Raw genomic sequence first — 11,800 nt, 5'->3', positions numbered from 1 at the left:
TTCTAAAATGACGGATTTCACTACTCGTGTGGTATCTCACTTGCTGATACTCAAAACTTGAATGAAGTTAAAAAATTTATCATCTCATTATCTTTATAGGAAAAACAAAAAGAAAAGCAACTAAATTTACTGTGTGGTTGGTGAAATATTTATTTATTTTTCTTCAGATATTGACGAGTGAACCCGAAAATAATGTATTAGTATAGATGGGTTATTTTTATGCATCATTTGGGTTGGTGCACTAAAGATAGCATGCATTGCATAAAAAAAATATTTACAAAGATATTCTTCTCAATTATTGTGGAAAAGATGTGAAAAATGTTGTAATAATACATGCATTAAAATCATTGCATTGCAAATATTTAGAAATTTATGATACTAGTAATACACTATTATTAATGTTTACACGACAAAGTGTATAACTAATATTTATATTAGATGTAGTGATATACATAAGTTAAGAAAAAAGTAATGAACAAACTATTAGTTGTACACAAAGCTAAGGTATGAATTACTCTACCAAACGACCCCTCCTGAAGTAATTTCTATACTAAATTCAGCATAATGAATACCTTGTTTGGTTGAATAAAAGAGAAGAGTTATGAATATATCAACATGACTTGATACTTTTTTGGTACTAGTTTAGCAATTAAAACTTATTTGCAAAAAGAATTGGTACGTGTGAAGAGGTGAATGGTTAATATTAACGGCAGAAGCTGAAGTGGGATTGCGGTAGCTGTTGACTCTCTCTCACACTCTATTATAAACCATTTGTTTTGTAGTGAAAAATATATGATGACCCACCACATAACAGCCACAAATCAACACGTCTCTCTTTGAATGAAAGAAGAAGAAGAAGAAGAAGAAACTGGAAATTATGGAAAAGGAAAGAGAAAGGGTGAAGAAAGTGGAACTCATACAGAAAGCAATCGACCAATTAATCAAACATGAACAACTTCAATCAAAAACATGTCATCTTCTTGATGACAGTTTCGTTGCCGTTGATAATGATGATGATGAAGAAGCCGACCACCGCCACCAACTCCTCTCACAACTTGTAACTCAGGTGAGTATCCTATTTTCAACTATTTGTGTTTTCTGTGTTAAGGATCATAAAGACTTCAGATCCCCGCTTACTATTCGAGTAACTCTCTCTTTCCATTTTTCATGAGCCACTTTATGTATTACTTACAGCTGGATTCACTAAAAGAAGAATCTCAATTGAATGAATCAACCAACTTACAAGAAGCACCAGTTGAAATTCAATCTGAAGAAGAAGATAAGGTAGTAAAAGAGTTGAGGAAGATACAGAAGCAGAATTTTATCACACAATGTCTTTTATCAGCCATGATTCTCCTCACCTTGACATGGCAACTATCTGAGGTTTCTATCATTTTGAAAATGAAAGATGGATTAAATCATCCCTTTAGATCCATTACTAGTATGCTTACGGGCTGGATGAAACGCCCTCCACCTCTATTAAATGGTCCAGACGACCATCTAAACAACTCTGAAAAACATCAAGTTGAAGCTATGTCTCTCCCAAAGCTAAAAGTTCCAGAGCTTCCACATATGGAGTTGCCGTCTTTCGACTTCATCAATGAAGAAGACTAGCATTTCCCATTCACTCACTTCTTACACAAGTATTTCAAAACACCAACAACTCATGCTGTAATATTGTAAACCCTATGAATAAATAAGGTATTATTAGGATTGGTTTGGTTGAAGCATGGATTCATGGTGCAGTGCACCAGTATACTTTTGCATAATTCGTTTTCAGCATAAATAAACTTAACAAACCAACGACACTCATATTTTGATCAAAAAGTCAATTCTCCAATGAGTAAAACATCAACAGACCAGAAACTTGAGCAACTCTAAAACATTAAACCATGGCATTTTCTAAAACAAGTATATATAGGAGAGGCACAATAGCACCATTTCAAGAAACTTGAATTTCATCCAAAAGTCTCAAACTTGAATAAGACAGAACAAATTAACATGAGTTGCACTCGTCTCGTGCATATCAGCCATAATTCAACCGGAAAATGTCATTGAAGACGTAGAAGCTTCCTTGTGGCGTTGGCATCAGATGAAACATCTGCAAGAAAAGGAAATTTGGAAGTTTAAGCCACAGAAAATAACAAATAATCAATGTGTCATCAAAGACAAAATAAATGCATTATCTTATGAAACGAATCACATAACAGGAATGTAATAAGTTCTTCAGAATTCTTTGCTTTAAATGTAACAAGTAATATTGGAACAATTAGTGTTTAATTAAATTCATTGCCGATAAGGGGTTAAATTTAGCTGAGGGAACTAAAATATCAGAGAAGCCATTCACCACATATATGAAAGTTCACACAAATTTCCATCAGAATAAAGAGGTTAAATCAGAAACTAAGTCATGCCAAAGTCAAGATTCTATTTCTTTAAACCGCATTATTGGGAGGGAGGCTGCCCAAAGGCTTATATAACATGTGACATAAAGGTTCCCAAAAATTTACACATTGAACAAAGATACCTTCACCAGAGTGGTACAAGAGATACAATCTACAAGCACAAGTTCCACAGAGATCTAGCAATAATAACTGATTTTCTATCCCTAAAATGATAACCCTAACAAAGCTAAAGTCCAATAAACTCACTGAGAGTGCATCAACAAAATGTCTTTAGAATAAGAAATCAATTAAATCAAGTTGAACATTAAAGTCTACTATGAGGTTTGTCTTACATTGTAAGTACACTACCCAACAATTGGAGCTTTTCCTAAACAACTCTGGCCAAAGATGGACCATGCCAGCACATACTTCCGACCTCTTAAGCTGCTGTATTAGAAGAGGGGGCAGCAAGACTCAAAAGAGACGGTGGAAATTGATTCCTTAGTGTATTTAGTGGAATGTCTAGAGAGGAAGGACTGATAGATATCTTCAAGATAGAAACAATTTCATCCACAAAGTCAAACGGAATTGTGCAGTATCTTTACTCTTTTGGTGTAAACAATTTTGCATAAAAGATGTATAGTTGTAAAATTTTTTGGGAAGTAGCCTTTTCTTTTCTGATGGTGGCCAGCATTCCCTAACGCTGAAGAACACAACTTACCAATTGTCAAAAAAAAAAACCTACTATGAGAGAGTCACCAATCAAAAAAATCTACTACGAGTCTACAACGGAGTCGATCATATGACACTTAACAAAACCAAGCTCAATTTACACTAACCAAGCGCCCTATCGACATTGTATTATCTTCTGAAAGGTAAAGGAAAACACCAACCCTTTTATGGTAGTTAGAGGCTGTTACAAGCACTGGAAACAAAAAAGAATACAGTATTACACTTGGATAAATGAAAAGAACATCACATACACCATGTACTTTGAAATGACACGAAACGGATTGTAAAGATGTTCGAATTGAAGTAGAGTCATTGTTATCAGATTAATGCAAACTTGTAAGTTCTGAAAATAAGCAATTTTTGCCCTCTGTTATTAGCATGAATAATGCCTATGTTTGCACATAAATGTCATCTGAAGATAGTAATAGACAAGCAAGAAGTACAAGCCTAACTCTGTTCGTAGTACTTTATGAGCAAAAGACTCTAGCAGCAAGCAATATTAGGAATCAAATAACCTTATTCACCCTCTTCAGAATGAAAATTGCTCAGAATTGTTAAAAATTGCTCGGAGAAACTGTTAATCCAAATACCAAAATTCAACTAAAGCTAAAGGCTCAGCATTATCATTTCCACCCACTGAGTATTCAGAGTATGAATTCTCCATTATAATATTGATTATGTATCTCAACTTTTTCTGTTCCCAAAGAAAATTCAACTTGAAGGCAAGCAACCCTTGAATAGAAAATTCTCGTAAATCATAAATTGCAGTTAACAAAACAAAACCCAAATCAGAAATTTTTTTAGAACCTGGCCAAACTTAAGAGCATGCTGTTCGCCGGCTAGCTGGAGATTACCGGAGACGACAACAATCATGCCACCAGCAGGACCAGAATGCTGACAATCAATGGTAGTGATGGTATGATGACACTGCTGAAAGGGAAGGCTAGTAAGTTTAGCGACAATATTTTGTGAACCTTGAGTTTTAATGCCTTCAAATGTCAACATGGAACCTTCTTGATACAGATTTCCAAGCCCAGCCCTGTTGCTATCGAAGGTGGAGTAGTAGTGCTCCACAAATGCCTTCGCTAGGTCGTTAGGGTCCATTTCCCGATCAACGATAACCAACAAGGGTTTTACTATAGATACCAACTGCCGCCTATGGTGGCGTCAAATCAACGCTTTTTTTTTATTATTATTATTATAATTTTAGGGCAAAAATTGTTAAAAGAATATATACTAACATTCTTTTAATTTTGTGGTTCATACATGTAAAATTGAAATTAAACATATAGCAAAAAGAATAATAGTTTTTTTACTGAAACAAACTAAAAAGAATGAAGTAATTTATTTATTTAAGTAGGAATATTGTTATAACCATAATTTTTTTTTTTGCAAAATATATGTATTATTTATTTATTTATTAGTTTAGTGCAAACCTTGAATTTGAATATTTATCACTAAAGCTCAATTCAGAATTAGAGCTAAATAGTTGTAACCCAAATTCACACTCTCTTATTTTAATTATATGACTTTTACTTTAGTGTAGTCGTTTATAAATAAGATTGTCGTTTTAGTTAATAATAGAATTTGTTAAAAAGGGTTAAAAGATAAGTGGGTTAAATCGATTAAGTTAATTTCCTTTTGTTTGAATCAACAAAGTAGAGACCGAGTAAAATAGTATAAATTATTCAAAGAAACGAAAAGAAAAGTACAGCAGAAAAGAAAGGTAAGAGTCTTCTTTTATCGTAACTTTAAGAGAATTAGGCCTTATTTGTTTCCATTAAGATTAAATTTTTAAATTTAAATACATATTTAAATATTAAGATTTGTATTAAGATATAAGAGTTTTGATTTGAATATACATATGAATATTAAATCGTGGTCTCTAAATTTGAACACTAAATAATTAATGTGTTTGTTTTTAATAGCTGAATGTAAATGTGAAATTGAACATTATATTAATAAAATATCCTAAAATTTTCCATTCAATAAAATATATCACTTTTGTTTAAAAAAAAGTCCTAAAAGTTTTAATAATCATGATTTAGGTAGTATTTTTTCATTCAAAAATCTTGATAAACAACAATAAACCAAAATTATTATTGCAATTACTATAACAAGTATGATATATAGCTATGAAATTATTAGCTACGACATCAAATTCGTCACAAATTATTCGCTTTAAGTGAAAAAATTTACTTTTCGTGCTTAAATATATGAGATACATACTTTTAGTGACGAAACATAGGAATTCCAAGCAAAATTTTGTCCAATAAAGGTTTCCACCAAAAAATTATTTGGCGTCATTTTGTTCAATAGTGTTAGTCACGAATTTAAAGTTATCAGTGACACATTATTTCGTCACTTATAGTGTATGTAATTTAAAATAGACTACGACATCAAATTCGTCACTAATTATTCGCTTTTAGTGACAAAATTTACTTTTTGTGCTGATATATATGAGACACATTCTTTTAGTGACGAAATTTACTTTTCATGCTTAAATATATGAAACACATTCTTTAAGTGACGAAACACAAAATCTGTAGCAAAGTTTTGTTCACTAAAGTTTTCCACCAAAAAAATAATTGACGTCATTTGTTAAGTAATGTTCATCACGAATTTAAAGTTATCAGTGACAAATTATTTCGTCACTAATAATGTATCTAATTCATGACAAAATATATTTTGTTTTATAATTTATTAAATTTTGGACGCAAAAAATTTCATCTAAAAATATATGTTGTTACAATATCGATAACTTTGAGTTCGTAGTTAAATATTGTAAATTTTAGCTATGAAAATTTAAATTTAATTATGACATTTATTTCATCACTAATAATATAAATAATTGGTGACAAATATTTTGTTGTCTCTAATAAATCTATGATTTAGTGAAAACAAAAAAATTATCACAAAATATGTAAGGTGTTAAATAGCGACGACTTAAAATTTGTAGTGAATAATTAAACTATTTGTTACAAAAAAAATTACATAGCTAGATACAATTTTTTTTCTACAATTGTTCATAATTACAAGGGTCGACTTACAAAAAGAATAATACAAGTGCTTCATAAGAAGTAGACAGAGTCCATTCGTTAATTGGCAAGTGAAAATATTAAAATCGATAAATTCGGTCGATTTTGTAAAAACGAAAAAGTTCCATACATCAATTTTCTTAAATTGCGCAATTACAAAATGCATCAATTGAAAAATACAATCCGAGTTATAGGTATTATGTGTGGGTACAATTTTACCACTAGATCATTGATATTTGTTTGTTTAGCACTTTTATTTTTTATTTGATACAATTTCATTGATAAGCACGATAAAAAAAAAAATTGTCAAGTCTTTGTGCTAAGTTTTGTGAATGTCTATTGATTTGTGATTGGTAAACTACATAAATTAAGTCAATCTATTTGTTTTTGTATATAAATATGTATATATTTAAAGTAATTCCACATACGTACGTAGAGTAACCATACAAAGATAACATCGGGCTTATAAAATTAGACTTTGCAAAGGTGCAATTGAATTTCTATTAACTTTTCCCATCACTGTGAAAATTGAAATAAACTAATAAATAAAAGCACAAATAACAGAAATTAGAAATTAACGAGGATTTCAAATATATTATGATGAAGGACTATAGTTATTGGTATCGATGTTCAACTTGAACCAATTATTTATTTTTAAAATAAAATCAAAAGTTTAATTTTAAATAAATTTATTATTGTACTGAATAATTTTAAAAATTTACAAAAATCAATAAATAAAATGACAAAATTGTACTGAATATATTTAACATGTTTAAAAAATACACAGTTTACTTCAAGTATAATCTACATTTGAATGAATTGTGGTTAAAAATTTCATGTATTTGTGGATGAGTATAAATAATCATATAATATATTGTTTCTACAAAAGTTAAATTTGAAAGAAGTGAATAAACTATAAAATAAAACAAAATGAACAACAAGAGAGAGGTTTGAAGGTATGCATTCTTCATTTTCAACCTTAAGGTTGTGAATTCAATTCCCCAAGGCAACATAATGTGTGAGCTTCTGGCCCGGAATGGGGGGGGGGGGGGGGGGGATAATATATACATTATATAAAATTTATCATATATACATTTAGAGACACATATTTAGAGACGAATTATTTTTCGTCACACAAGATTTTTAGTGACGAAATATGATTTATTAATGACGAAATTATTTGTCCGTAATAATCAAATTTGTTGTAGTGAATCAGTGTTCTTGAGTCTTGACACACATCTATACAAGAAAATTATTAATATTAAAAAAACTTGAAAGAATTTATGAAAACTTACTAGTTGATTTGATTGACGAAAGTGAGAAAGAAAGTTTTTAATTATGAGATAAAAAAGCACGCCAAAAGCAGAGAAGTTATGATTTATTATTTGTAACTTATCAAATGAGTCTGAAAGTTGTTAAGAGTCTCCTACAGATTTGATTCGTTCATACCTCTTCAGACCCATTAAGATGTTTTTTAAAAAATAAAACAAATGAATTTAATGGGTTGAATCTGAATGATTCAGTTTCAGACCTAAAAATCAAACGTACTTAATAGGCTGAATCTGAATGATGAAGATTTGGACCTCCATTAAGTGCAAACAAATGAATCCTTAATCTACTAATATTTTTAGAGAGAGTTCTAATGTTATCCCTTCATATGAAAGAGCTCATTTATAGGTCAAAAGATCAAGTCTAAGTCATAACATGAAAAGACTATACATTTATTTTGAAAAAAAGGCTACCTGGTAGCACATACTTAAACTCTAACATTAGGTTAGGAACTTATTTAGGACTAGATCAATACTAAACTTGAAATAGATTGTTGTTGATCTAATTGATGATCATTATGAGAGTATTTCAACTATAAAATTCTTTATTTTCGATGAGAGAACGTGGAGTTTGTCCAACTAAGGAGTGACCAATTGATTGTATCAAGGACATATTGACCTTGGTCATGTCAGGAGACGCGATCTTAAAACTTTCTTCGACTTAAGGTAGGAAGAATCGATGTTTCTTCAATTTCGATTTAACCCCGTGCCCTAGACTAGTTTACCCATTTGTCGAGGGAAAATTTCATCCCAAGCAAATGAGTCCCTCTTTTTTTGATAACAAATAAAATGTATCTCGAAAGTGAAAGAACTTTTGTTTTGCATTTGTTCCTCCTTAACTTTGCATATGTTATGAACTTTACATATCTCCTTTTTTATGAACTTTTTGCCGTCGACGGGAATTAGAGGTTTCTTTTATTTTATTGGAGGGTGATATGAGTCTACTGTGAGCTTATAGATTGCCTTATTCTGAGGAATACGCGTGATGTCTTTTTTCTGCGGGAGGTCTACAAAGAGGATTGCCACGCTCCAAACTAGGGGAGGCAAAACTGACACCAAACATTATAACATAATGGAAAAGAAATGACGGTCAACAAAGCCATCACAATAAACCGTTGAAACAAAATAACTAGACCGGTGAGGTCTTAACAACATCAGTAATAGGATTGACAATAGGGCTGGTTGGGGTGGGTTAGGGCGGGGCAATCCTCAATCCCCTAAGATTTGAACCTTCCCTATCCCGCCTCACTTAGAATTTTTTTAATGTTATGACCCACCCGATTACACCTTGCCTTGTCGTGCCCCGTTTAAGTTTTAATTTGCATCTTTTATATATGTTATATTAATTCTTTATACTTGTTTCTAATGGCAAAAGAGAAGAAGGGTCAATGAAAAAAAATCATCAAAGAAAAATCTACTATTAAAATATTCTACAATTTAAATTATTCAAAGCACACTTATATATTCCCATTAAGTTCAATCACAAGTATATTTAATAAAATATGGAAATGAAAGACGAGAACAAAAAATAAATGTTACAAATTAATAATGTTAATCTACAATTTTTATCAAGTTGTATAACTAATCTAAATTCCATAGTGTAATGACCTAAATTGCATTCTATCCCTACTATTTTCAATTTACAAAAATTCCTCAAAATAAGTACTATCCGGATACATAGAAAACGGAGCTGGATACATTAAAACAAATTCAGTTACAATTTTAAAGGAAAGAGAATCCATTTTGAATCTGAGTTTCCCAAATCATGCTAATCAATTTGATGTCAATCTGTCCCAAATGGTAATAGTTTCAATCAATTCAAAATTCAAATTTTCTTCCATCAATTCTCTTCCAAAATATTCAGTCAGATGCAAATCCTTTCAGAGTCAACAAATTCAATTTCTTTTTATTCATTGTCTCCTGTTCATCAAATAATCATTCAAATTAGACTCAAATTTGTCGAAAACTTAATAAGATGCACAATGAATAGTAATTGAACAAATACTTTTTTGTGAATCTCAAATCCACCATTACAGTATATCAATGAGATGAGAAAAAAACATGGAAATTCGATATATAGTAGAAGAAAATCACAGAAAAATGTTGATTATGTTGATTGACATCCTGTTCATCTCTTCTCAATCGTGGGCACCATAGTAGGAGATGATTAAATAAGCCTGTCCATTTCAATTTGTATTTCATAATACATTATTATAGTTAATGCATCCCAAAATTCTTCTTCTGATTTTTTCTAAAAAATCTCTTTTAATCAAACTTGATAAATTGTACTAATACAACAAGAACATGTCGATGTTGTTGAGACATTCAAAAATCTGAGAAAGTGAAGTGCGGTATGAAGGATACAAAAGTGATGAAATTGTTGTTGATCAAAATATCAATTTGTGAATCTCAAATCAATCATTGCATTTAAATTGAAGATCGGTGAGTTGTTGTAAAATTTGGTGATCTAATACATCGCTGAGGTGAAGAAACAAGAGTTAAAATTTTCAACGTATTCATTATGCATTAATACAACAAATATAAAGGCTAAAGAGATGCATAACTTTCATAGATCATTCATACCTTTTATAATATAATGTTGCGTAATCGTTTTTTAAATTTTATTTTGATATGGATAGATTTATAAATACATTACTATTTCTGTGTCTGTTTAAATTGACAAGTGTTGTATATCTACTAGATACATTAAATAAGTAATTGTTGTTCATAAGATGTTAGGCTTGAGATCAATACATTACTTTGTGGTAGTTTTTACGAATCAGATACCATTAGTATAAATTCAAATTTACGTATCATGTCTAAAAAATTGTATATTTGTTCATGCAAGAATAGAATGTTGTGTATCCGATACATTATAAGAGTATCGTGTACTAGTTATATGGTCTAACAGATGTAATATTGTATTCCATAAAATTGTGTATCTAACACAATTTGTACAGTTGTGTTTAATAAAAGTGTATTTGATATTAGCACAGTTTAAATGAAAAAATATTGTGTACATGATCTTCAAGATCTTCACATTTTACTTCAAACTAAACAAACTTTTGATGACAACATTTACGTTTCACCATTTATGAATTCGATACATACTTGTGTGGTACTTTAATGTATCATGTATTGTGTACAGATACATATCCTTCTAAATTTGAACAGGATAGAAGATACATAGCAACACCTAGATATATGATACACTTGGTAGAGGTTTTGTATCAAGTGTCAAAACTAATTAAGTTTATATATCAAAATTAATATTTGAACACGATTTATTATGCATGATAAAATTATAATGTATCGAAGTGTTGAAACAAATGCATTATACATTAATTTAAAAAACAAATTTAACTAGATACATTAAAAATCAAATGTATCCCCAAACAATAACCATAAGATAATTTAGTATTAAAACACGATACATCGTACATGATGAAATTGTAATGTATCATAATGTAGAAATGAAGATCATACATTAACTTAAGAAACAAAAAAACAACTGAATATATTAAAATCAGAACCATATATATTAGAAAAAGATGAACAGGAAAAATCGAGAAAGAAAATCAACAATCTGATCTATTTTGACTTCTTCTCAATTTTCACTTTTTAAGATAAATGTACATTCATTTTTTTCTTCATTTACTCTTGTATCTTTTTTTTATTTAAAAAAACTATTAACATAGACGTCATTCATGCATCTCGATCAAAAGTCCTTACCAAAGCCATCAATAGATCGATTTTCCGTCTTTTTGAGCGTTTTTCACAGTCTATTTGAAAGTCCTAGATGCATCCTTCTCCGACTAGTTGAGTAATATCAATACTAAAATAAGGATCTTAATCTGTATGTATCAAGTAATAAAGAAGAAAAAAAAATAAAATTGAAGAAGATGACCATGGAGGTGACACACTATATCAGGAAATAAAAAAGAAAAAAATAATAAAATTGAAGAAGACGACTATGAAGGAGACGCACCATACCTATTGAGTAGTTTGAATTTGAATTAGTGGAAAGAGAATCCTTTTAGAAATTAAACTGATATGAAAATTGTAACTGATAAGATTATGGAATGAAATTAGGGAGAAATTAAAGAAGTGAAAAAATGAAGATAATTATGTGTTAATGTTGTGATATTTTATGTGTCTTGCTGACTTGAGAATTGAAAAAAATAAGAGATTTTAGAAATATTTTGAAATGGTAGGGAATAATAGAAATTATGGAAAATAAAGATGTGTATATAGGTAATTTATCCTTTTTTTATTGTATAATTATAAGTGTATAGGACGAAAATATATGTACTTACAT

General features: G+C 30.0%; 2 protein-coding genes across 2 annotated transcripts; one reads left to right on the top strand and one right to left on the bottom strand.

Annotated features, from left to right (window-relative positions):
* The first annotated feature begins 639 nt into the window (after positions 1-639).
* LOC101248296 (uncharacterized) lies at positions 640-1,727 on the top strand. The gene is made up of 2 exons (XM_004239178.5): positions 640-1,066; positions 1,195-1,727. The coding sequence occupies exons 1-2, from the start codon at positions 878-880 to the stop codon at positions 1,612-1,614; spliced, it is 609 nt and encodes a 202-aa protein (XP_004239226.1). The 5' UTR covers positions 640-877; the 3' UTR covers positions 1,615-1,727.
* A 64-nt stretch (positions 1,728-1,791) lies between these two features.
* Positions 1,792-4,434, bottom strand: LOC101248576 (nuclear transport factor 2B). Its single transcript, XM_004239179.5, has 2 exons — positions 3,924-4,434; positions 1,792-2,101 (listed from the first exon to the last, which is right to left on the bottom strand). The coding sequence occupies exons 1-2, from the start codon at positions 4,218-4,220 to the stop codon at positions 2,027-2,029; spliced, it is 372 nt and encodes a 123-aa protein (XP_004239227.2). The 5' UTR covers positions 4,221-4,434; the 3' UTR covers positions 1,792-2,026.
* Between the last annotated feature and the right edge of the window lie 7,366 nt (positions 4,435-11,800).

Source organism: Solanum lycopersicum, chromosome 5, assembly GCF_036512215.1.
Source record: "Solanum lycopersicum chromosome 5, SLM_r2.1".
NCBI classification, from domain to species: domain Eukaryota; kingdom Viridiplantae; phylum Streptophyta; class Magnoliopsida; order Solanales; family Solanaceae; genus Solanum; species Solanum lycopersicum.
This window is presented reverse-complemented; position numbering and strand designations above follow the sequence as displayed.

Coding starts and splice junctions, on each gene's coding strand:
- LOC101248296 (XM_004239178.5), top strand. CDS start 878: ATGGAAAAGGAAAGAGAAAGGGTGAAGAAAGTGGAACTCATACAGAAA. Junction 1,067..1,194: donor TCTCACAACTTGTAACTCAG/GTGAGTATCCTA, acceptor TATTACTTACAG/CTGGATTCACTAAAAGAAGA.
- LOC101248576 (XM_004239179.5), bottom strand. CDS start 4,220: ATGGACCCTAACGACCTAGCGAAGGCATTTGTGGAGCACTACTACTCC. Junction 2,102..3,923: donor ATGCTCTTAAGTTTGGCCAG/GTTCTAAAAAAA, acceptor CTTTTCTTGCAG/ATGTTTCATCTGATGCCAAC.